Source organism: Musca domestica, unplaced genomic scaffold, assembly GCF_030504385.1.
Source record: "Musca domestica strain aabys unplaced genomic scaffold, Musca_domestica.polishedcontigs.V.1.1 26, whole genome shotgun sequence".
Taxonomy (NCBI): Eukaryota; Metazoa; Arthropoda; class Insecta; order Diptera; family Muscidae; genus Musca; species Musca domestica.
The window spans coordinates 6,786,846-6,814,123 of NW_026712283.1; the positions used below are offsets into that span (position 1 = coordinate 6,786,846).

At 34.9% G+C, this 27,278-nt stretch overlaps 1 protein-coding gene across 1 annotated transcript in view; it reads right to left on the reverse strand.

Moving 5' to 3' along the window:
- Positions 1 to 23,682, reverse strand: part of LOC101887838 (leucine-rich repeat-containing protein 15) — a 53,490-nt gene extending 29,808 nt beyond the window's left edge. Inside the window, exons 1-7 of the mRNA XM_011292476.3 lie at positions 23,547 to 23,682; positions 19,992 to 20,189; positions 13,218 to 13,345; positions 5,422 to 5,565; positions 5,217 to 5,321; positions 4,988 to 5,114; positions 1,697 to 1,893 (exon numbers count right to left, since the gene is read on the reverse strand). Of these exons, the coding sequence (XP_011290778.1) occupies positions 1,697 to 1,893; positions 4,988 to 5,114; positions 5,217 to 5,321; positions 5,422 to 5,565; positions 13,218 to 13,345; positions 19,992 to 20,189; positions 23,547 to 23,682 (1,035 nt within the window). The remainder of the gene's footprint in view (positions 1 to 1,696; positions 1,894 to 4,987; positions 5,115 to 5,216; positions 5,322 to 5,421; positions 5,566 to 13,217; positions 13,346 to 19,991; positions 20,190 to 23,546) is intronic.
- Between the last annotated feature and the right edge of the window lie 3,596 nt (positions 23,683 to 27,278).

Here is a 27,278-nt window from a genome sequence, read left to right on the forward strand (position 1 = left end):
CCCAGCTACCCCATGTAATTTCGTGAGGATCGGACAAGCATAGTGTTGAGAGGTGTAAAAATTTAGAAAATTTTTAATTCAAAATTGTAAGTCAAATTGAAAAAATCGCATGCAATAAAAAATATGACATAAATTGAAAAAAATGGAACAAAAGATATTCAATCATTTATTGGTATATTTTTCCGCGATTTTCTTAGATTTTATCTTGTGAAAATCGGCCCGGCGGTTTTTGACTTTTAAGCAGAATAAATAAGATCTCTTTCTTTTAAATATATATTGTTCCTATTTAGCTATATATACAATTTCTTGGCTATCAGCATCGTTTAAATGGTCAGGAGTGACTTTTAATGTATTTGTAATTTGGCTGGGGTTTAAAATATTCGCGGTTTAATGGAAATTTTCCTATTTTCTTACATTAAAGTTAGGGTCTATTTTACCCGCTAAATATTGTCCGATGGCCGCCCAAATTGGTAGGCTTCTGTCCAGTCCTAAACTCTAACTCCATATAATTTACACGTCGTTTAGGGCATAATTGTGACCTACAGAGCAACTGCAAATCAGGATTTTTTTTGGTCTATTTCAACCCCTAAATATTATGCGGTTATCTCCAAATGCAATAGGCTTCTATTCTGGCCCTAGCACCACCTCCATATTCAATTTCGTGAAGATCGGGCTACAATTGCGACCTGTAGAGTGATTAAAAATTAACATGGACAGACGGACATATATAGCTAGATCGACTCAGTTCGGCGGGATAGGAAGATCCATATATACCTTCCTATGTGGGAAACCAATATTTCGAGGTGTTACATAATTTTTGGCCCAATCAAACTTATAATACCCCCAACACATAGTATTGTAGGGTATAAATACCAAATATCGGGTGGTAACATCCGACCAATATATTCTGACATCGGTAGTAGAACCCATTATGAACTGCAAATACCGAACAACAAATCCAATAGAAAAACGTCAAGACTTCGAATATCTGGAGGTGCTTTTATATGGACTCTATGGAAAACGCGGACCTATATAATGTTCTACCACAGGAACTACTAAATACGAAATAAATAATGTGACACACTTCGGGGTATATTATTGTATGATCAGCGTAACATTCTATGTCGATGTAGCAATGTCCTTATGTCTGTCAATCTATCGAAATTGATACATATGTTGATATTAGCCCTATTTCAAGTATATTTCAAATCAAGTCCACTTCTTTTGATATTTTCAAGCTGATGACAATCATCTTCATCAAGTTTATTTAAAATTTCCCCCAAACAAAAACCCCAACTGATAACCCAGAAATCATCAGCAAGTGTTTTCAACATTTAAATGACCACAAAAGTGCATCTCATATTTCTTGATTTCTAAGGATATTTTTTCCCCCCGAACAATAGTTCTCGAAAAATTTTTCCTTTTAATTTCTTTATTCCGGTGACATTAGATTTTTATATCGGATTTCTGGTTTTTCAACAACTGTCTCTTTGATTTGTTCTTTCTCTTCTCCAAGTCTTATGTTGACGCCGAAGGACAATGGGTGAAAGAAACGGTTTGTATGGTGATTTCTGTGTGTGTGTGTGTGAGTACATGGTAATGGTGAATCGGTGTGTGTGTGTGCAAAGTTACTTAGTGTGGCGTTGATATTTTGGCTCTTAACTTTTCATGTTTTTTTTTAGTTTTTTTTACTTACATCAAATGTTTCTCGTATTTCATGGAGATTCATGTGCACGTTGCCACTTATATTCAGAGTTTGCAAATGGCTAAGACGCCTCACTGACTGCGGTTCTAAACGCACCAATTTGTTATACGACAAATCCAGAAAAGTCAAATTAGTCAAACTTAGAAACGAATCGCTGGGAACTTTGGCCAACCGATTGTAGGACAAATCTGTAAATGAAGAGCAACAATGAGCGAAAAAATGAAAAGAAAAATAGAATTAGAATATGAATTGAATGTGGAGGGGGGAGAAAAGTGTGAAACAATGTAAGGAGGCAAAAAGTGAATTTTGCTAAGTAAATTTTGGGAGAAATTGTAAAAAGTGGCAGAACATGGTCGTGGAACAAGGCACAGTGGGCTTTAAATTGAAAAAAAAAAATGCATTTTTAGAAAATCAAAAAAAAAAAAAAAATAAATAAATAATAATAATAAAAACGGGTTAAAAGTGTCAGTCGGTTTTGCCGACAGTTGTATACCCTCAGCCAATGTTCGATTATTTAAATATATTTTGACTTCTGTTATGAGGTTCATTTCAGGTTTCTGGTTGAGAGAAATATTTAGACATAGCAAGTGGTGAAGAATCGCTGACTTGTTTCGCAAGTTATGACAGATAAAAATATTGAATGTTGTGACCCTTTGTGGGTGGGTTTCCTAAAGGGGTCCGCTGATATATATCATATTCACAACAGATCTTGTGTTAGCAAAAATCTTTGTGTGTGTGAAATTTGGATGCTTGGATGGATGCTTATTTCCATTTCTCTGAGCGTTTTGTTTCCAAAATCTTGAACCCTATGTGGGGAAGGTAGCAGAAGAAATGGCCCGATCTCTATCATCTTTATAGCAGATCTTGTGTTGATGGAAATATTAAGTGTACCAAGTCTGAATGGATTTGGATGTTAATTTCGCGTTTTATTAACTTCATGGATATTCAAAATGTTGACCCTTTCTGGGAGAGGTACCAGAAAGAGTAGACCTATATATCCCACCTTCAGTGGGATGTGTGTCATATGAAATGGATGCTTATATCGGATTTTATGTTCGTTTTGGTTATTCAAAACTTTGACCTTTTGTGGGGGAGGTACCAGAAGGAATGGTCCGATCTCTACCATATTTATAACAGATTTTATGTTGATGGAAATATCGAGGTGTACCAAGTCTGAATGGATTTGGATGTTAATTTCGCGTTTAATTAACTTCATGGATATTCAAAATGTTGACCCTTTCTGGGAGATGTATTAGGCAGGAGTGGACCGATATATCCCACCTTTACTGCATATATAATGTCAGTAAAACTAATGGGATGTGTGTCATAGGAAGGGTACCGGATGCTTATATCGGATTTTATGATAGTTTTGGTTATTCAAAACTTTGACCTTTTGTGGGGGAGGTACCAGAAGGATTGGTCCGATCTCTACCATCTTTATAACACATCTTGTGTTGATTGAAATATAGAGGTGTACCAAGTCTGAATGGAATCGGATGTTAATTTCGCGTTTTATGAGTTTCATGGTTAGCCAAAATATTCACCCTTTGTGGGGGAGATACCAGAAGAAATGGACCGATATATTCCATCTTCACACCAGACCTTGGGTTAAGAAAAATATTGTGATGTGTGTAATTTGAAAGTATCGGACATTCACATCATACTTTATAAAAATTATTATTATTCAAAATATTGACCCTTTGTGGGGGAGGTACTTGATAGAGTGGACCGATACTGTCCATTATCGCACCTGATGTAGCACTGATGTAAAGATAAGGATTCGCAAAGTTGGAGCTTTCTTTGCAGTAAATGGTTTTTTATTGGAAATTTTGACATTTTGTGTGAGAGGTACCAGAATCCGAACTTGATCTAAGTATGATAAGCATATTACGATGTACCAAGTTTGGACCAAATCGGATACTCCCTTCGAAAGTTATCGTGCGCACCAGCCAAAAAATACAGACAGACGGAGGGACATCGTTAGATCGACTACAAATGTCCTGAAACGAATTCCAAAGCGACCTAGGGTCTAAATCTGTTATTTCGATGAGGCAAGTTTTGGCTGTATGAAATGATATATACCCTCTCTAGCCATATGACGGAGGTATAAAAATTGTTCCAATTTCCAAAATTTCAACCTTTTTTATACCCTAGCTGTCAGCTTTTATGGGGGAAGTACACGAAGGAGAGGATCGATACTGTCCATCTCTGAACTCGATAAAAGCTAGATAATAATATTAAAATGTATAAAGTTTGGATCAAATCGGATACTCGCTTCGCGGCCAGGCGGATAGACAGACGGATGGACAATCCTAGATCGATTCCAAATATCCTGAAATGGATTTGGTTCAAAGAGACCGATGGTGTACAACCATTATTTCTATGAGGTATGATTTGGCCATATCAAATGATTTATACGATGTTTTAAGTTTGGACCAAATCAGATACTCCCTTCGAGAGTTATCGTGCGCACCAGCCAGCCAGGCGGACAGACAGATGGACGAACAGAGAATCCTAGATCGACTCAAAATGTCCTGAAATGGATTTGGTCCAAAGAGATCGATGGTGTACAACCATTAAATCTATTAGGCATTTTTTGGCTGTATCAAATGATATATGCCCTGTCTGGCTGAAGGTATAAAAAATCTGATTCTCAGTATTACAAGAGAGCCATACGACTGAGGTATAAAAATTGTTCGAATTTCCAAAACTTCAACCCATTTTTGAATCTATTAGACATTTTTGGCTGCGTCAAACTATGTCTGAGGGTATAAAAATTCAGATTCTCAGTATTACAAAAGAGAAATATTTTGAATCCACAATTTTTCTACTCAGAATATTACCATCTGCCAATCCTCCTTTATAATTTTTATTCTTTAAAACTAAAAAAAATTTGCATATCGTATTTAAGTGCCAAAAATTAAAATAAAATTAAATTTAAATTTTTTTTATAACATTTTTTTTTCATTTAAGGCCCACTGTGCACTGATGAATTGATGCCACAACCACAATCCTAAAACCCAATAACCAACCCAAAAACTAACCGAATATTTAGCAAAGCTAAGAAAAAAATTATTTAAAAGTTTCCCCTAAAAATCTCTTAAAATAATTTCTTATGCGAAAACTTTGTGTCAACATAAAAATTTTGTTGTTTCAATGTTGACTTGAGGAGGAGTCGGGGTAAAAATGGTTGGTTGGTTCTTGGGTCAAACAAATTGGTCATTGGGTTTTCAATATGTATGAGAGGGTGTGTGTGTGTGTGAATGTTCTCCAAAAACTTACCCAAATGCTGGAGATTTTTCTGTGAACGAAATAGTTCATCGACAACCACAGACAATTGATTACCATCCAATTGAAGTTTCCTCAAATGTTTGATGTCACGAAATTCATCTTTGTCAAGAAATTTAAACTGTTCAACCAAAAGGGAGAGCAAAAGAGACAAGAAAAAAGAGAATTGCAAAAAAATGTTCACATTAAAAATCCATCTAAATCTTTTCGTAACATTACATACCTCATTTCTTCCCAAATCGAGCTCAGTCAATTGCGGCAATAAATTGTATAGCTGAGGATTGATTTTCTTCAACTGACAGTTGCGGCATTTGAACACTTTCAGTTGCTTTAATAATAACGAGAAAAAAATGATGAGAAGAAATATTACATTGTCATTATTGTGGCATGGCGTTAAGAATTTTTGTGAGCGTTCTCCGAAAACTTACTGGCACATCGCGAAAGACATCTGGCGGCAGCTCTTGCAGGGGATTACCACTCAAATCTAAATATTTCAATTTGCTCAACATGAAAAATATGCGTTGAACCAATTCACCAATTGAATTGTCAGCCAAATTGAGACGTCGTAATTCCTGGAAAGATGGAGGAAAGAGTTTTTATAACAAATTGGTATTAAAGAAGAATTACAAAAATGTCATGAAAATCATTTAAAAAATATGTCGGATAAAATATATTAATAATTTAACCAAAGTATATATTTGGAGTTAAAATTGAGTGGCTTTAAAAATGTTTAATATTTCAGAGATATTTTTTGGAAATTAAAAATTAATCTATTACTGAATTTTGTTAAATGAACTAAAGTTGAAGAATATACTTTATACCCTTCACCATACACGGTATGGAGGGTATATTAAGGTTGTCACTCCGTTTGTAACTCATCGAAAGAATCGTTTAAGACCCAACAAAGCTTATATATTCCTGATCAGCGTAAAATTCTCTTAACCTAAAGAAATCCTTCCGTCAGTCTATTGCAATCACGCAAAAGTCCAAACGATAAGATGAGAATCTGAAATTGTGTACATAAGTGTCGTTGGTCTGCAGCAAGGTCAAGTTCGCGGATGGGCAATATTGGTTGCACCCCTACAACGGTATCTCCCAATATTGGGTATTTTGACGATTTTAGACACATTTTCTACGGAATTGCTTCAAATTATGTTCCCTATGTTCTTAATATACACCTGCAACAGAACATTGTCTATATATGTCTCCGTTTTTTATAGCCCCCTATACAACAATACCTCAGGATTTTTACGATTTAAGTCGTATTTTCTAGCGGATTTGTTTCAAAATCTGAACTTAAAGTTTTGTAATGGAAATTAGACCTAGTGACGGAACATTGTTTACATAAGTCAATTTTTATTTTAACTCAGCATAGCCGTACCTCCTAGGATTTTTAGGTCTTTACCCACATTTTCAACGGAATTTTTTAAAATTTTGAGTTAAAGTTTCACAATAGATAATATCCTTGTAGTAGAAAATTGTCTACAGAGTTTCACGTTTTTATGTTACACTTTCATAACTGTATAGTCTCACCCTGCAATAAAGTCAAAAGCCATAGTTTTTACATTTATTTCCTAAAATTTGTTGGCCCGAATTATGGCTTTCAAACGGAAAATGAAACTGTCACACGCTGCCCGAATGTTGCTCTGCGGTATTTTGGCCCATTCCCGGCGACACTTTGGTATTTTTTAGTGCCAAACTTGCTTTCCAAAATACTCCAGACACAATAGTCCAACGGATTGGTATCCGGAGATTTTGGTGGATATTGCGAGCTGGAAATGAAGCGAGGAACCTCATTTTGTAACCATTCTTGGGTGGCGCGTGCGCTGGTGCTGAGTCCTGTTGGAATGTCCAAGGTCCGCGGCCAAAATGTTTACGTGTCCAGAATATTTTCTCGATAATATTCGGCATTTATTCTGATGCCACGGTCGATTAGTACGAGCGGAGAGCTACCATCGACTGTTATAGTGGCCCACACCATCACCATGGCCGGCGCTTGAGTTCTGGTGGCGAATCGAAGGTGCACATTTTCAGCTGACCTCTTTGGCAAGTAAACACGATCATTTTGTTTGTTTACAAACTGTTGGACAACGAATGTTTTCTCATCGGAGAAAACCAAATTCGGCAATTCACCACTTTCGGCCAATCAAAGCAACTCTTTAGCTCTTTTGAGTCAATTTTCTTTTTATTGCGGTGTAAGTTCTTGCACTTTTTGGAATTTCAATGGCTTTACCCCGAGCTCATTTTTCGACATTTGCCGAATGAAATATTGCGATATGTTCAGCTCACGAGCCGTTTTTCGGCCACTGCGACGCGCGTTTCGATCAAGTCGCTTCTTTACTTTTCGAACCATTTCTGCTGATGTTGCTGTTTTCCTCCGTCCACTTCCTTGACGTCTGGATACGCTACCAATATCACGATAACGAGCGATGGTACGAGACACAAAAGATTTATTCATATTTAATGCTGGAGTGCTGTAACCATAGCCACTGGTGGTTAACCAGCCAAATATAAAGAAATCACACAATCACGCTTGAATTCCATCAGGAATAACTTTTTTCTGGAAAATGCTCACCATATGCTTTTGTACGCTTATATACAATATAATGAGCTGTCACTGAAATAATTTTAACAGCTACCGGATGAGTGGCTTAGAAATGACAGCAGTCTTAACCTACCTATAAAACTCTGTCGGAGTCCGTTGAATTCAGTTGAGTAACATATGGGTCCACACTTTGTCGTTACTACCTCGCATTTATAATTTGTGACAATATTCACAGATTTTCTTACAATTTTTCGATTGTCGAAAATAACAGTATTTGAAACGAAATTAAATAAAATGCGTCAAACCTTCAGAATGAAATAAATAAGATTGATAATCTTTTATAGAGGTCCACGTTTTGATATAGCACTCATGTGACTGTACTGGCAGTTTTAAGGTGCTTTGGAAGTTTTGGTCTCCATTTTATACCGAATTTACTGTAGTTTGGCAGATTGCATTACCAGTATATAAGAAACATCTTTGCAGAGAACTGTCCAATTTTTAGTATAGCCCCAAATAAAGCTGTACCTCTCGATATTCGGTATTTTCAAGACTTTCACCTGACTTATTTGAAATGTGGTTGTTGGAGATCATAATAGATGCCCATTTCTATGACAGAGAGCTGCCTGTACAAATCCAGATCTTCGTATAACCCCCCTATAATGGTGCCTTCCGATGTTCGTTATTATCACGATTTTAGCACATTTTCGTCGGCATTATTTTTAAATTGGTATTTGGTGTTGATAATAGGTCTATATTCCCTGACAGAAAACAATGCATATGAGCCAACCTTTTTATATAGCCCCTATCTGTGCAGGTCAACGTCTTTGTATAGACATTATTCACCGGAATTCTTTCAAATGTCGTATTTGAAGTCCCTAATGGGTACTACAACCTGTGTCAGAAAATTCTCTAAGCGGGTCCACGTCTTCGTATAGATTCCATTAAACAGCACCTCCCGATATTCGGTATTTTGATACTGATAAAATTTTGCTCAAATGTATGTTTTGTCTGCAGGACTTTTGGTATTGAAAATGGGCCATGTAGGTCCACCCCCCATATAAAGGTATAAAGGTACCTCCCAATAATCGGTATATTGATGATTTTAGCGACATTATTCACCGCATTAGTTTCAAATTTGGAATTTGAATTTCGTAATGGATACTAGAGCCTATGACAGAAAATTGTCTGTACAGATCCATGTCTTCGTATAGCCCCCATATAACGTTACCTCCCCATTTTCGGTATTTTGATGATTTTAGCGAATTTATTCGCCGAAATTGTTTCAAATTTTGTATTTGAAGTTTATAATAGATACTACAGCCTGTAACAGGAAATTGTCTGTGCAGGTCAACGTCTTCGTATAGTCCCCATATAACGGTACCTCCCGATATGCGGTATTTTGATTTTATCGACATTATAACCGATTTTTTTAAGTTTCGCATTTGAATATTGTAATGGATTATGACAAATATTACCTACGGAGGTTCATGTCGTCGTATGTACCCTAATATATAGCTACATTCGTTATTTTTAAGATTTTAACAGAATTTTTAAGGGATTTTATTGTTTTTGAGAATTGCCAAAATCGTTCCAAATGGTGGAGGGTATTCAAAGTTCGGCCGGGCCGAACTTACTGCTTTTTTACTTGTTTTTTTTTTTCTCTAAAATTATAAAATATTTTTTTCTGATCTTTCAACACAGTTCATTACTAGCTCCATTAGTTTTAACTTGTATATAACCCTAATATTCGCTGATACCATTATATGGCTTTCATCCTCAAAAGGAATTTTCAATTTCAGACTCCTTGTGTTACAAGATTTTGCATTTATCAAAGCAGCTTGGAAATCATAAATCATTATAAATGTTCTACGAAATGCCTAGGCCAGTGACCATCTTGTAAATGTAACAATCAAATTAAATTGTTTCCCTTAAATCACGTTGTTCGTTATCATCTCTTCATGTTTTCTCTTTCTTCACAAAATATATAAATATGTAGTTTAAATTTACCAAGTTTCCACACACACGAAGAAAAAATATATATTTTTTAAACTTCCACTTATGTACTTTAATTGGGTCATACATTTACCAAAAAAAAAAAAAAACTTGTTTGTGTGTGCGTGCAAAAAAACGAACAAAGCATCAACTACTTTCTTTCGTTTTTTTCTCCTCGACATTCCTGGTGCAAAGTGCACAACATAATCTGAACATTTTCCCCAGAAGCTTTACTCATAAATAACACAAAGAAAGAAGAAAATTGAAAAAATGCCCTTAATATACTTGAAAGTTTTCAACATACACACAATAACACACTCACACATGCTCATGCATGAAAACTTTTTTGTAAGGATTAAAATTTGTTTTCCACCTCCACGTCGCTCGACCCCCTTCCCAAAATAAAATTGAGACCATCCTTGCCGAGAGTGTGCGACAATGTTATGAAGATAAACGAGTATGATTTAATATTGTCAGTAAATTGAAAAAATCCCTTAGTAGTTGCATTAAATCTCATTTTCAGAAAACAATATCAAGATATTAAGGATATGCTGTTTTTATCTCTCTTAACCGCATTGAATTATTTTTATGCTACTGCAGCAAAGGACTCACATGTTGGTCTTGTTGGGTCCTGTTGTGGAATGCATCAAAGGACATGTGCATAAGAATATGAGTGTGGAATTTATATAGGTGGCGTGAAGTGATGTCATTGGCAAATAATACCCTCCCCGCGTTTGACCGACTCCAGGGACATGAAGAATGCAGTTGATATCATGTTGAGATTTTTTTTCTCTGATTGAATTTCGAAGATTAATGGAAGATTACGAAGGTTGTTGCGCAATGCATGCTTGCGAAGGGTGATTATTTGGGAAGATTTGTTTTTCATAAAATGCTGATTTATTCGTAACTAAGGAGGTGTTTCAAAATAACAACTATGAGCGGAACCTGTGCCAAAAATCTATATAAGACAGAACATCTTCTATAGGAGTTGTTATTCCAAAAGGCCTCCTATGGGTCTTGTTGAGAGAAAAGACCTTTTATGGAGCTTGCATATACCGAACACTTTAGATAGGTCTTCTTCTGGAGACAGAAGACCCCTAAGCCCCTTTCTGGATGGAAAAATTTGGAGGGTTAGTGTTTTTAAATATTTGGGAATTTTTTTTCATGAAATGCTGATTTATTCGGAACTAAGAGGGTGTTGAAAAATAACAACTATGAGCGGGACCTGTGCCAAAAATCTTCATAAGACAGAACACCTTCTATAGGAGTTGTTGTTCCAAAAGGCCTCCTATGGGTCTTGTTGAGAGAAAAGACCTTTCATGGGGCTTGCATATACCGAATACTTTTGATAGGTCTTCTTCTAGAGACTGAAGACCTCTGAGCCCCTTTCTGGATGGAAAAATTTGGAGGGTTAGTGTTTTTAAACCCTGAAAAATCGTATTTATAAAAATCACAAATTTACGGTTTTTATCATGGATACCTAAAAATCTACAACTTTTGATATATAGATCTCCTAAAAAAATTGGAAACAATCCCGCTTGAGGATATATTTTTATACCCTCTAAAATGGGTGATGTAGGCTTTCGGTATTTTTGTGATTTTAGCGACATTATTCAACAGAATTGTTTCAAATTCTGTATTTGAAGTTCGTAATGGATGCTACAGCCTATGACAGAAAATTGTCTGTGCAGGTCCACGTTCTTCTTATTTTGGAATTTTGGTTATTTAAGCGGCATTATTAAGTGGAATTGTTTCAAATTTTGTATTTGAAGTTTGTAAGGGATGCTGCAGCCTAAGATAGAAAATTGTCTGAGCAGGTCCACGTTTTGGTATAGCCGTCATATGATGGTACATTCCGATATTCGGTATTTTGATGATTTTATGTGCCGAAATTGTTTCAAATTTGGTATTTGAAGTTCGTAAGGGATACTACAGCCTAGGACATAAAATTGTCTGTGCAGGTCCACATTTTGGTATATTCGCATATAATGGTACCTCCCTTTATTCGGTATAGCTACATTATTCACCGATTTTTTTTTTTTAAGTTTCGCATTTGAGTATTGTAATGACTTATGCCTATACAGGTTCACGTCATCGTATAGCCCCAAATATAATGGCTATATTCGGTATTTTTAAGATTTAAACAGAATTTTTAACGGATTTAATTTTTTTCAAAATTACTAAATTCATTCCAAATGGTGGAGGGTATTCAAAGTTCGGCCCTAGATCGACTCCAAGTGTCCTGAAACGGATCTGGTTCACACAGATCAAGGGTTTAAAACAGTTATTTCGATGAGGCAGGTTTTGGCCGTGTACCCTCTGTAGCCATATGGTTAAGGGTGTAAAAACCAAGATTATTTGTCTGTTGATCATTGAAAAAATATTTTTAAAAAATCCGCTATTACAGGTCTAACTATTGGTCCTTGAAAAAATCCTTAAAAAAATATTCTTTCAAAAATTCACGATTATTGGCCAGTAGGACCTTGCAAAAATATTCTTTGTGAAATCCATGCCTTTTATGGTTCTAAAAAAATATTATTTCAAAAATCTACATTTATTGGTCAGTTTGTCCTTTTAAAAATAATCTTTCAAAAATTCACGATTATTGGGCAAATGGACCTCGCAAAAAAATGCTTAAAAAAATCTACGTATCTTATGGTCCTTGAAAAAATATTCTTTCAAAAATCCACCATTATTAGCCAGTTGAATCTCGCAAAAAAATCTTAAAAAAATTCAGGCCTCTTACAGTCTTCGAAAAATTATTCTTCTAAAAAAATATTCTTTGAAAAATCCACGCCTCTTATGGTCGTTGAAAAATATTCTTTCAAAAATCCACGACTTTTATGGTCCTTGAAAAAATATTCTTTCAACAATCCACACCTTTATGGTCCTTGAAAAATTTTTTTCAAAAATCTACGCCGCTTATGGTACATGAAAAAATATTCTTAAAGAAATCCACGCTTATATGATCCCTGAAAATATATTATTTAAAAAATCCAAGCCTCTTATGATCCTTAAAAAAGTATTATTTAAAAAATCCACGCCTCGCCTCTTATGGTCCTTGAAAAAATATTCTTCCGAAAATCCACACCTCTTATGGTCCTTGCAAAAATTTAATTTAAAAAATCTACACCTTTTATGGTCCTTGAAAAAATATTCTTTCAAAAATCCACGCCTCTTTTGGTCTTTGAAAAAATATTCTTTCAAAAATCCACACATCTTATGGTCCTTAAAAATATTCTTTCAAAAATCCACACATATTTTGGTCCTTGAAAAAATATTCTTTCAAAAATCCTCGCATCTTATGGTCCTTGACAAAATATTCTTTCAAAAATCCACGCATCTTATAGTGCTTGAAAAAATATTCTTTCAAAAATCCACACCTTTTATGGCCCTAAAAAAAAATATTCTTTAAAATTCTACGATTATCTGTCTGTTGGTTCTTAAAATATATTTTGGAATTTTTTGAGGTAAAATACTTTATAAAAATCCAAGACTATTCGTATTATGGTCCTTAAAAAATGTTCTTAAAAAATCTTTCCTTAAAATTTCTTAATTATTAGTTTGTAGTCCTTGTTTTTTTTTTTATCCCACGTTAAATTCCCTGCTTCTCTATTGTAATTTACAAAATTTTTACTCAGTTATTTTGTTGTTGCTGTTGTTATTTTGTTTCTTCATACCACTTACCGTTAAATTACAAAATACCGAACTGGCCATGGTAATTATTTTATTTTTCGATAAATCCAATTCCAGCAAGTTATTTTGTCCACGAAAATGACTCTGTTGTACCAGTGAAATGTTATTCCGGGAGAAATCTGCATTTTTTCAATTGTATGTTGTTGTTATTCGTCATTTCCAATGAGCAGCAGCAGAAGAAGAAGAATGGTAATCATGACAACAATGATGCCAACGGACACGTTAAATCAACGCCATACAAAACCACAGCAACCATAAAGATGATGAGGCGTTGATGAGGACGACAATGTTGGTGGTATTTTAAATAACGTCCAGGTCCAGAATGCCAACAACGACAACGATGATGACGACGACGATGATGGTAATGATAATGGTGTTGGTGAATGGAGATCATGAAGAAAATGTGCCACAGTTAACAACGACATTGACGGTTTGGTTTTCATTTATTTTAACGCACAAAAATAACAAACATTCAATTGTGTGTGTGTTTTTTTTTTCAGATTCCAATACAGATGTACAATTATAAATCGGCCACACATGTATGCGTTGAAATTATTCGTTCGTATGATTGCCAGATCCATAACCACATTTATATCCAATTGGGCGGCATTACATGAAAATAGAGAGGAAAAGGAAAAAGAAGAATAAAGAATATACGTTAATATCCATTGAGGAAATGTGGAAATACATATAATTTGTATTAAGTTAAAGAAAAGGGGATTTCCAAAGGATTGAATGTTTTTGTTTAAGCGATTTTATGTTAATGCAGTATTCATTAAAATTAATCTAAGTAAATATAAAAACTACTTTAAAAGACTCTACGATTATAGTTAAAAAAAATTCTAGAAATTGCATATGAACTGCATTATTACTCCTTGAAAAATAATTTTCCAAAATCCGAGTTTAATACCCTTATAGCCCTTGAAAATGTACTCTTTTAAACTTTGTGAGAATAGTCTTTTGAATATAAATTTTTAATGGTCCTAGAAAAACATTATTTAACAATACAGGATCATCCTTTTTATTGAGCTAAAAAATATCATAACAATTCTAAATTCAGTGAATCAAATATTGGTTCTTAAAAATATTTTTAAAAATCCGAATTATAGCGTTGATAGAAATTTATGTAGCCACAGTGTTCCTTAAAGAATACTCTGAACCAACGTAGGATTATACTTTTCATAGTCCTTAAAAAAAATCTTAGCAAATTCTAATAGCATATATTTGGTAGTTCACAAAAGTTAACAATTAACAAGTAAGCAAAGGCTACAGTCGAGCGGGGCCGACCGTTCAATACCCTACAACACTATAATAAACGATACAGTTTATATAGGCGAGATACTCGAAAGAATTGCACAAGATATTGTGACAAATAATAAAAGAAACCATTAGGTTTCGTTCTCTAATTTTCGAATAATAGCAACTTAAACTAAATTGCTCATTTCCAATTTATTGGTAGATGTTGCACGTAAATGGTCTTCCTAGATCTGGAACCAATATTTCCCAAAGACCTATAATCTCTCAGAAGTGGCAAAAGATTAACATTTATTATTGGTTTTTGACTGAAACGTATCTATATGAGATACAGACATTTGACTATATTCTTCAACGAAATCAGCCTTAACGAAATAGTCAGAAGTGCGTCTTTCCTGTATTTGTGAATTCTCCAAAAAGTCACTGGAATCGACATTTTCGTATTTTGTCTACAAAAGTTGGCAAACTCCTTCAGACATTGAATATTTTTGGATGGCCATCCAAAACTGCTTGGCTTTTGCAATGTCCGGTAATCCCTATCCAAATGTGCGTGAGGATCGGACGATAATTACGACCTGCTGACAATTTTGCAGTTTTTTGGTCAATTTCAACCCCTAAATATATGGCGATCATCTCCAAAAAGAGTAGGCTTCTATTCTGACCCTCATCTTATCCCTATGCAAAATTTCGTAAAGATCGGGCCATAAATGCGATCTGTATATGATATCCTGATATCCTAACTACTTAGTTTTGTTAGCTGTAGAAATATTACCAAATGTTTAATTCAAAATGAAAATATGCCAAAAATGTGACAAAATAGAAAAAATATGAGAAAATTTTACAAAATCAATATTTTCTTCTTTAGAGATATATTTTTATGCGATTTTTTAGACGTTTTTTCTTTCCTGCCAAGAGGCCATTCTGAATTAATGAGAACTGTCGAAATCAGTTCAGGCGTTCTCGACATATAAAAGATCTTTCAAGCATATCTTCTTTGATAGACATATATATCGCACATATTTTGCTATATATCCGATTTGTTGGATGTTAACATCAATGTAAAGATCAGAAGTAACCTTGACATGGCTTTGTGATTTCGCCGGGATTTAAAATATTCGCGGTTTAATGAAATTTTTTGAATTTTTTCAACATAAAAGATATGGTCTATTTTACCCTCTAAATATTATCCGATGACCACCCAAATTGGTAGACTTCTTCCCCGCCCTAAACTCTAGCTACTTGCGAAATTCCGCGTCGATTGGTCTATAATTGCGACCTGTATAGCTACTGCAAAATCAGACATTTTTTCAGTATTTGGTCCATTTCAACCCCTAAACATTTGGCGATCATCTCCAAAAGAAATAGGCTTCTATTCTAGCCCTAACCCCACCTTCGTGCAAAATTTCGTTAGGATCGGGCCATAATTGCGACCTGTAGCGTGATTACAAATTAACATGGACAGACGGACAGACAGACAGACGGACCGACGGACATACATAGCTAGATCCACTCAGCTCGGCGAGCTAGGAAGATCCATATATACTTTCCTATGTGGGAAACCAATATTTCGAGGTGTTACATAAATTCTGGCCCAATCAAACTTATAATACCCCCAACACATAGTGTTGTAGGGTATAAAAACCAGTAAAGAAAGTCTAGTCGGGCGGGGCCGACTTTATGATACCCTATACCACTTTGCTAATTTAGTAGAGCTCCACATAACAGTTAAAAGTTTTTATGGGAGAATTCACGCTATGATTATAATTATAATTTAATGTTCAAAGGACTAAATATGCCGAAGCATTTGTAACTTTTTAAAATGCCGAAGCATTAGTAACTTGAATATTTGGTGCACAATTAATTTGAAAACGGATAAAAATATTTATGGGAGCTATATCCAAATCTGAACCGATCTCGATAAAATTTGGCAAAGATATTTCTGAGCTGTATTTGATATATTTCCCTGAATATCGTTGTTACGGAGTGCATATTACGGCTGTGGGTAACAAATATAACAGATTGGATGAACAGTATATATGGGAGCTATAGCTATATCTGAACCGATCCTCACCAAATTTGACATACTAGCTTCTAGACTCAATTCGGCCGTAAGTGCCAAATTCCATCCCATTTGGTGAAATATTAGACTTTTGGTACACAATAAAAAGTAAATCGGACGAAGTTATATATGGGAGATATATACAAATCTGAACCAATATTCATAAAATTTAGCAAATGTATTTCTGAGCTGTATTTGATATATTTCCCCAAATATTGTTGTTACAGAGTGCATATTACAGCTGTGGAGGAAAAAAATAACAAAAAAAAAAAAAAAAAACAAATTCTATGAGGCTTCTATTCTGACCCCAATCTCACCTCCATGCTAGGATCGGGTCATAATTTCGACCTGTAAATTAACATGAACAGACGGACGGACATACATAGCTAGATAGACTCTGCTCGGCGAGATAGGAAGATCCATATATTCTTTCATATGTGGGAAACCAATATTTCGAGGTGTTACATAATTTTTGGCCCATTCAAACTTATAATACCCCCCACACATGGCGTTGTGGGGTATAAAAATCTTAATTGTAGCCTTAATTTGTTTATTTATTTTTTTTATTATTTTAAGAATTAAAAAATTCAGTCTTTTTGGATTTTAAAAAGTCTACGATAAAAATATTAAACAATTTACTAATATTTGTTAATTATTCCTTTAATATTTAAAAAGAATTTAACAGTCTTCTAAAAATTTTCCATTTTTTTATTTTTTTAGGTACAACAGATAATTGAATACACATGAACTACATATTGACGCACCCAACAATGTTTAAATGCAAATTGCAAACCATTTAGACGGCAACAGCCTTAATTCTAAAGAAATGCAAAATATGTAAACGTTGTTTTTTTTATTTTGTATTTCAATGATAACATTTTGGTATTTCAATAATCTAAATTCCAATCTGCAAATACAATCCTAGATGGAGAGCCAGAATTTTACTATATGATATCCAACAAATGTAATCAAGAATAGCAAAGTTTATGTCTATGAATAAAAACGACTCCCACCTAGACTAATCATTTCTGACAGTTTATTGACATTTCGAAATGACAAAACAAAATTTAGAAATTTAAAATCAAATTGACAATTTAGCCAAGAATGACAGCAAAGAGGCCGGCAGGTTGTAAACAAATGCAATAAATAGAAGAACAGTTTGTTTGTCTTGCCTCCCCTAAAATGCAGAAAAAAAGACGACAATGTTCCGATGATTGCCTTTAGATTGTAAAATGGCCTAGATTTGGATTATTTGTTTACTTTTCATTTTGTTTTTTTTTTCTTTTCTTAAAACGAGGAAGAACTTTAGCTAATACGGACTTGGTGATTGCTTTCTGAGAAAAAGAATAAATAAATTCTATGAAAATAATCGAAAGCAACAAAAGTTAAATAAATAAAAAACACCGTGAGCAAAATCAAATACCATAATATTTGATTTTTTTTTATTGCTGCCAAGCGAAAATAAATGGCAGGACCATAAAAAAGTTAGTAACTGTTTATAGTAGATAATAAAGCCATAATCAGTATAATAAACAGTAAATTCTGTTGTTATAGAATATTAGTTGGTAATGAAGTAGGAAAAAGATGACGATTGTCAGAGGAAACCTTTTTACAATGTCTGGAAAAAAATATAAATTAGGAAGCGAAATTATAAAATGAATGAATTTTTTGGTTGAGTGGATATAAATAATATATAGGGTGAGATAAAAAACTGCAACAAAGTCAAACGCCATAATTTTTAAATTTTATTGAATGAAAGCAAAAAACGTCGAAAATAGCATTTAGAATAAGTTTACACTGGTTCGAATTGGTCACCTTTGCCACGAATTATGGCCTTCAAACGGCCAATGAAACCGTCACACGCTGTCCTAATGTTGCTCTGCGGCATTTTGTCCCATTCCCTTGAAGCGCTTGCTTGAGGTGGTCGACACTTTGGTATTTTTTAATGCCAACCTTGCTCTCCAAAATACTCCAGACACAATAGTCCAATGGATTGGTATCCGGAGATTTTGGTGGCCATTGTGCGCTGGAAATGAAACGAGGAAGCTCATTTAGTAACCATTCTTGGGTGGCGCGTGCTGAGTGCAATGGTGCTGAGTCCTGTTGGAATGTTCAAGGTCTGCGGCCAAAATGTTTGCATGCCCAAGGTCTTAATACACCCTCCAGAATATTTTCGCGATAATATTCGGTATTTATTCTGATGCCACGGTCGATTAATACGAGCGGAGAACGACCATCGGCAATTATGGCGGCCCACACCATCACCATGGCCGGCCGGCGTTTGAGTTCTGGTGGCCAACCGAAGGTGCACATTTTCAGTTTACAGCTGATCTCTTTGGCAAGTAAACAGGATCATTCTGTTTCTTTACAAACTGCTGAACAACGAATGTTTTCTCATCGGAGCAAAAAACCAAATTCGGCAGTTCGCCACTTTCGGCCAAGCGAAGCAACTCTTTACCTCTTTTGAATCTATTTTCTTTCAGTTGCGATGTAAGTTCTTGCACTTTTTGAAATTTCAATGGCTTTACCCCGATGAAATTTTTCTATATTTACCGAATAGAATATTGCGATATGTTCAGCTCGCGAGCCATTTTTCGGCCACTGCGAGGCAGGTTTCGATCAAGTCGCTTCTTTACTTTTCGAACAATTTCTGCTGATGTTGCTGTTTTATTCCGTCCACTTCCACGACGTCGGACTTCGCTACCTGCCTCACGGTAACGAGATTTATCACAAAAGATTTATTCACATTTAAATGCTGGAGTGTGCTAACGATAGCCATTTGTGGCTTTCCAGCCAAATATAAAAAAATCACACTATCACGCTTGAATTCCATCACTAATAACTTTTTTTCTGGAAAATTCTCACCAAAATGCTTTTGTACGCTTGTAAAAAATATAATGAGCTATCACTGTAATAATTTTAACAGCTGTCGGACGAGTGGCTACGAAATGACAGAAGTCTGAAATTGGTTGCAGTTTTTTCATCTCTCGATGATCTATTACCGAATATGCCAAATTTGTATAAAAGAGATCGAAAATTTCCAAAAATATTTATTGAGTTCTAATTTCCTAGATCTACAGCTCCTTATTCATGCACAAAATACAGCCCTGACATAAAAGTAAATATTGCCAAAATTTGAAGCTTGATTTACAACTATTGCTTATTCTGAGATTTTTATAAAGGCTATGATATTTGTAGGTATACTTTTGAAAAAATCAGGTATAGCTGAGTTTGTCTTTGGATATTAATTTAAGAAAATCAATTTCAGCTGAATTCTTCGCACTTTGTTATTAGTTTAGTAATCATTTCCCATTTCAAACCAGCTTTTTAAAAAGTTTAAAATTCTTTGGGTTACATTAAAAATTTGAACCGGTCTTTATCGTTCGCAGTTAGTTTCGTATCGGCGACATATAGACATAGCTCATTAATATTTCCCTCTAAATATTACATACCCAGAATTTTCAAATGCTGCAGACCCCATAAACTTTCCGGTCCAATAACGGGTACATTGGAATCGGTTATACGCATTTCTTCCAACTTGAGAAAATTCCGCAAGAATTGACCAATCGTTACGGAATTTCTTGGTCCTTGGATAATAATGACCTGTACATCCTTGTCAATATTTTCGAAGGGAAAATGTGAAAGGCCACCTGCAAGAAAGGAAAAAAACATAAATGTTTAGTATCAGTTAAAAGTTAGTAAGATAATTAATGCAGGAAATATTAGGCAACTCAGTATCTACGTAGATATCACTCATTTACCAGAGAGTATCATAACCCTGTGTTTTTGAGTTAGCAGTATCTAATTGTTCTAGGAATTTTATTATGCCTTTCAACACTATGTGTTTGGAGTATTTTAAGTTTGATTGGGCTTATATTAGCCATAAACCTGATATGGCATAATGATAAGATCTGAACCGATCTTAACAAAGTTTTAAACACATTTTTTCTGAGCTGTATTTCACATCTGATAAGAAGCGATTGTGAGGGACTTAAAACCATAAATCGGATGAAACCGATTTTCTCCAAATTCAAAATACTTGCCAAAATTGAGGCCACTTGAGCTGATATTAGCCACTTTGTGCACAATAAACCTGACATCGGATAAATATATATATATGGCAGCTTTATCCTAATCTTTTGCGATTTCGATAAAACTTGACAGAGATATTTTTGAGCTCCATAAGTTATTTGGTACCAAATATTATTTTTGCGAAGGCATTATTATGTATGTGACGGACTTAAAACCACAAATCGGATGACACATATATATGGGAGCTATAGCTATATCTGAACCGATTTTCTCCAAATTTGATGTCTTTGCTTTTAGACTGAATTCGGTCGGATGTGAAAAATTCAGGTCATTTCAACTGATATTGGCCACTTAGTGCACAATTAACCCGAAATCGGTAGAAGATATACAGGGAGAGATGAAAAAACTGCAACCAACTTCAGACTAATGTCATTTCTAAGCCACTCGTCCGACAGCTGTTTAAATTATTCCAGTGACAGCTCATTATATTGTTTACAAGCGTAGAATAGCATTTTGGTGAGAATTTCCCAAAAAAAAAGTTTTTCGTGATGGAATTCAAGCGTGATAGTGTGATTTCTTTATATTTGGCTGGAAAACCACAAGTGCCTATCGTTAGAGCACTCCAGCATTTAAATGTGAATAAATTTTTTGCGTCTCGTACCATCTCTCGTTACCATTAAGTGGTCGGAAGAAAACAGCAACATCAGCAGAAATGGTTCGAAAAGAAAAGAATCGACTTAATCGATTGTGGCCGTCGCAGTGGCCGACAAATGGCTCGTGAGCTGAACATATCCATTCGGCAAATATCAAAAAAAAAGAGCTCAGAGTAACCCTATTGAAATTCCACAAAGTGCAAGAACTTGCACCGCAATAGAAAGGAAATAGACACAAAATAGCTAAAGAGTTGCTTCGGTTGGCCGAAAGTCTTGAACTGCTGAATTTGGTTTTCCACGATGAGAAAACCGTCGTTGCCCAGCAGTTTGTAAACAAACAAAATGATCGTCTTTACTTGCCAAAGAGGTCAACCGGCCATGGTGATGGTGTGGGCCGCCATAACAGCCGATGGTCGCTCTCCGCTCGTATTAATCAACCGTGGGATCAGAATAAATAAATGCGCCACCCAAGAATGTTTACAAAATCAGGTTCCTCGCTTTCTTTCCAGCGCACGTTGTTCACAAAAATCTCCGGTTACCAGTCCGTTGGACTATTGTGTCTGGAGTATTTTGAAGAGCAAGGTTAACACTAAAAAATACCAATGTGTCGATCACCTCAAGCAAACGCTTAGCGAGAATGTACCAAAATACCGCAGAGCTATATTCGGACAGCGTGTGACGGTTTTATTGTCCGTTTGAAGGCCATAATTTATGCCAAAGGTGACCAATTCGAACAAATATAAACTTATTCTAAAATTTGATGCTATTTCCGATATTTTTCTTTAATTTAATAAAATAAAAAATTAAAATGTAAACAATATGGCATTTGACATTGTTGCAGTTTTTTTATCTCACCCTGTATATGGGAGCTATAGCTATTTCTGAACCAATTTCCAATTTGGTCGGATGTTCCAAAATGCAGATCATTTAGAATAATATTGGCCATTTGGTGCACATGGGAACTATATATAAATTTGAACCGATTCTCACTAATTTCAATAGGGTTCGTCCTTCGGCCAAACAAATAAAATTTGGAAAATTTCATCTTAATCGGATAATAAATGCGACCTGCATCTTGGTCACAAAAATACATGGACAGAGGGACGGACGGACTGGCATGCATTAATCGACTCAGAAAGTGATTCTATGAAGATCCTCAAAAGTAACTATGGGTCTATCTCTTTTCCTTCTCAATTTTACAAACAAGTGCACAATAAAATTGCACCCTTTACCACAATGTGGAGTAGGGTATAAAAATCGTCCACACTCCTGACAAAAAGTCATGGCATGGATATGCAATTTCATAATTCCTGTCTATAAATTCATTGATGAATAAATTCCACAGCAATAAAACCAAGTTCCTTTTGAAGAACAGATCAAAACAATTTCCACGAAAATAAAAACATATAATGCCAGAGAACAAACATTGGCGCTGCAGGGGTTTCACTTAAAAAAAGTCCAAAAGGCTTTCCATGGAAAAAAACTACATCCATTTTTTGTCAAAAGCCAACAGTCTTCCTTTGAAAAAAATATTTTTTGTCGAGATTTACCCTGAACAACCCATCCATTTTTTATGAAACTCAAATGCTGGGAATGAGTTTTATGGTGGCATTGAGGATTTAAATTTATTTATTTATTTATTTTTTTTTTTTTTTTTTGTAAAAAAAATTTGATGCTTTGAATGATGTTGTGCCACTTTTTACATTATTTTACAAGCTAACACCTTCAATGTTAAATAGCTAAAAAAAGGAGATGCATAAAATTATCATTAGTTGTATTTGAAGACGGTCGGTGGGAACAAAAAACTTTGGATTTCCTTTTAAACATTGACGTGGCCCTTGTGATGGGTTTCAATTTTTTTCTAGGAATGTTTCTATGTTAAATAAAGTTTCTTGATGTACAGCCTTCTTCTTAAGCTAAATGGTCTCCTAATACACTCCTACCTCCTGACCATTGTTCCCTTGCTGTTTTATTTTCCCCCATCACTGTTCATTTTCCGTTTGCCATACAAATAATTATCCATTTAAAACGTTTTATATCCTCTGCTTTTCTCTTCTTCTTCTGCTTTCTATTTTACTTTTGTTTGTTCCGTTTCCGTTTGTAATTGCTTTATTTTAATGTCTTTATTTTACCAAGTTCTTTCATTCTCCTCCTACTTCTCTACTCTATGCCCTACATTATTTATAATCACATTTTCCTTTTACACTTTGTTGTTTTTGTTGTTGTTGTTGCTGCTTTCAAATATAAATTATTTGCTGGTAATTATGGCTAATATTGTAGATGTGGGCGGGTGAGTGTAAATGTATTGAAGGACTCGCTTACCTTTTGTGCAAACAGTTTGAAAGCGTTTCTCCTCATCCAGGCCACACGTACACTCCACCGGGCATTTTCTCTCACTTCCATGGGTCACTATTAATAGTATTGCGACGAGGCAAATCGTAAACCAATTTACCAGCATCTGAAACGGAACAAAATGGAAAACAAATTGATGAAGAAAACGTATTTAGCTACATATCAATGGGAGGTATTTTTAAGTGCTAAAACTAATAAAATAAAAAAATCAAGTTATAAAGTATAGGCCGGGTTTGCCGACAGATGTATATGCTCAGCCAAATGTCGATTATTTAAATATATTTTGACTTCTATTATGATTATTCAAAATTTTGACCCTCTATGAAGTAGGTTCCAAAGCAATGGGCCAATTTTGACCATTTCATATCAGACCTAAATAAATATGATATAAATATTGCGACGTGCCAGGTTTGGTCTATATTGGCTACTTCGTTCACTTTATATGAGATATGTGATCTTGAGGTACCAGATATTGTCGACCGGAGTGTTCCATTTTCATATTTCATCTAATGCAGATAAAAATATTGGTATTGGCGAAATTACAACGAACATTTATATATAATTCTATGCGAAATCATAAATTCCGACTAATTCCATATTCGTATCAGATATATGATTGGACAAATATTTAGATATAACAAGTTGTAAAGAATCGGTGACTTGTTTCACAAGTTAAGACAGATAAAACTATTGAAAATTGAGTGAGGTCCCAGAAGGAGGAGACCGACATATTCCATCTTCACAGCAGATCTTGAGTTAGCAACAATGTTTGGATGTGTGAAATTGGAAGAGAATTGGGTGTTTATTTCGTTTATTTCTTTGAGCGTTTTGTTTTTCAAAATCTTGAACCCTATGTGTGGGAGATACCAAACGAAATAGTCCGATCTCTACCATCTTTATAACAGATCTTGTGTTGATGAAAATATTGAGATGTGCCAAATCTGAACGGAATTGGGTTAATTTTGCGTTTTATGAACTTCGTGGGTATTCCACCTTTAATCTTTGTGGGAGAGGTACCAGAAGGAGTGGACCGATATATTCCATCTTCAGAGGAGATCTTGTGTTAGTGAAAGTAATGGGATGTGTGAAGTATGAATAGATCAGATGCTTGTTTCGGATTTTATAATAGTTTTGGTTATTCAAAACTTTGTGCCTTTGTGGGGGAGCTACCAGAAGGAAAGGTCCGATCTCTACCATATTATAAGAGAACTTGTGTTTTTGGAAATATTGAGACGTACCAAGTCGGAATGGAATCGGATATTAATTTCGCGCTTTACGAGTACAGGAGGTACTAGAAGAAGTGAACCGATTCCTTCACCCAGCACCAAATTTAATGCTATTTAGTACTTTTCGTACAATTGTAGTGTTTGAAATTTTTCAATTAATTTCTAAATGGTGGAGGGTGTTAAATGTTTGGCCCGGCAGAACGTATCTGCTTTTTTATTCGTTTTGGCTTTATCCGTTCACACAATACCAAATGGTACCATTTTTGTAGTTCCGTACCATTTTAGAAAATTTTGTAACATTAATTTCGAATTTCCAAAAACCCCCATGGTACATCTATCGTGCACTCCATCAACGACTCTCATTCCAAATTTCAGAATTCTAGCTCGTTCCGTTTGTCCGATACAAAATACTCAATTTTTAGTACATTATTCGTACGCGTTTATTACAAATCACATCCCTAAGCACAAACACTGGCAAAATTTTAAAATTCTAGGTTCAGCCGTTTTGTCTAGTCGTAGTCAGTCAGTCACTACCCATTTATATACAGGGTGGGATAAGAAACTCATTCTTCAATATTTGCTCACGAGCCATTTTTCGGCCACTGCGACGCCGATTTAGATCAAGTCGTTTCTTTATTTTCGAACCATTTCTACTGATGTTGCTGTTTTCTTCCATCCACTTCCTTGACGTCGAGATACGGTACCAGCATCACGGTAACGAGGGATGGTACGAGACACAAAATATTTATTCACATTTAAATGCTGGAGTGCTCTAACGATAGCCACTTATGGTTTTCCAGCCAAATATAAAGAAACCACTCTATCACGCTTGAATTCCATCACAAATAACTTTTCTCTGGAAAATTCTCACCAAAATGCTTTTGTACGCTTGTAAATAATATAATGAGCTGTCACTGGAATAACTTTAGCAGCTGTCGGACGAGTGGCTTAGAAATGACAGCAGTCTAAAATTGGTTGCAGTTTTTTCATATCACCCTGGATATAAGTTTTAATGTGAACTGTTTAAATTATTTTTGTAAAATATTTTTTCCTAATTTTCGCTTAATTTTTTAATAACTTATATTTAATTTTTTATTAACATTATCAGTAATCCATAATAATTGTTTTTGCCTGTTATTCTGCCATTATTCTGGCTTTGATTGTCATCGAGTTTATTCAAGAATTTTCATTTAATACATTTTTAATTAATATTAATAACATCATAATTTAATTTTGACCCTTTTTTATTTATTTGTGAGTGAGCTGTTGTTGTTGTTATTACTTGTAAATGACAGCCACGCTGTGTTAATGAATTAAAAATTTCTGTTATTGTCAAACATAAATCCAAAGATATCATAAATTTTGCGCGGCGTTAATGCAATAATAAATGGGTTGCTGGTTGTAAATTGTGAAAACAAATTGAAATCTGATAAATTTTAATTTAACGTAATAAAAAAGGTTATGGTATGGAAAATCTAAAACTTTAAGGGCAAGGAATAATTCGATTAAAAGGCAAGAAAAATTTTAATTTTGGTCTAATTCAGGCGATGCAAGAAAAATTTTAATTTTCGTCTAATTCAGGCGAGTTAAATTCGATAACTTAAGTGGAAATTTAAATGTTTCTTATAGTCTTAGTTTTTAAATAATATTTAAATTTGTGCCACCTTATCGATTTAATTAACGTTTTTTCTTTTTGGTTCCAGGAAACGTATACCTTATATGACAATTTTAAATTTAATTTTTTTCGTATTGGCCACCATTTCTATGACTCGTTTAAATACAGGGTGAGATGAAAAAACTGCAACCAACTTCAGACTGCTGTCATTTCCAAGCCACTCGTCCGACAGCTGTTAAAATTATTCCAGTGACAGCTCATTGCATTGTTTACAAGCGCACGAAAGCATTTTAGTGGGAATTTTCCAGAAAAAAATTATTCGTGATGGAATTCAAGCGTGATAGTGTGATTTCTTTATATTCGGCTGGAAAATCACAAGTGACTATCGTAGAGCACTCCAGCATTTAGATAAGAATAAATCTTTTGTGTTTCGTACCATCACTCATTACCGTGATACTGGTAGCGTAGCTCGACGTCAAGGAAGTGGTCGGAAGAAAACAGTAACATCAGCAGAAATGATTCGAAAAGTAAAGAAACGACTTGATCGAAACCCGCGTCGCAGTGGCCGAAAAATGGCTCGTGAGCTGAACATATCGCAATATTCCATTCGGCAAATATTAAAAATCAGCTCGGTGTTAAGCCATTGAAATTCCAAAAAGTGCAGAAAGAAAATAGACTCAAAAGAGCTTAAAAGTTGTTTCGCTTGGCCGAAAATGGGGAACTGCTGAATTTGTGTTTCTCGGATGAGAAAACATTCGTTGTCCTGCAGTTTGTAGACAAACAAAATGATCGTGTTTACTTGCAAGGGAGGTCAATGTGCACCTTCGGTTGGTCACCAGAACTCAAGTGCCGGACATGGTG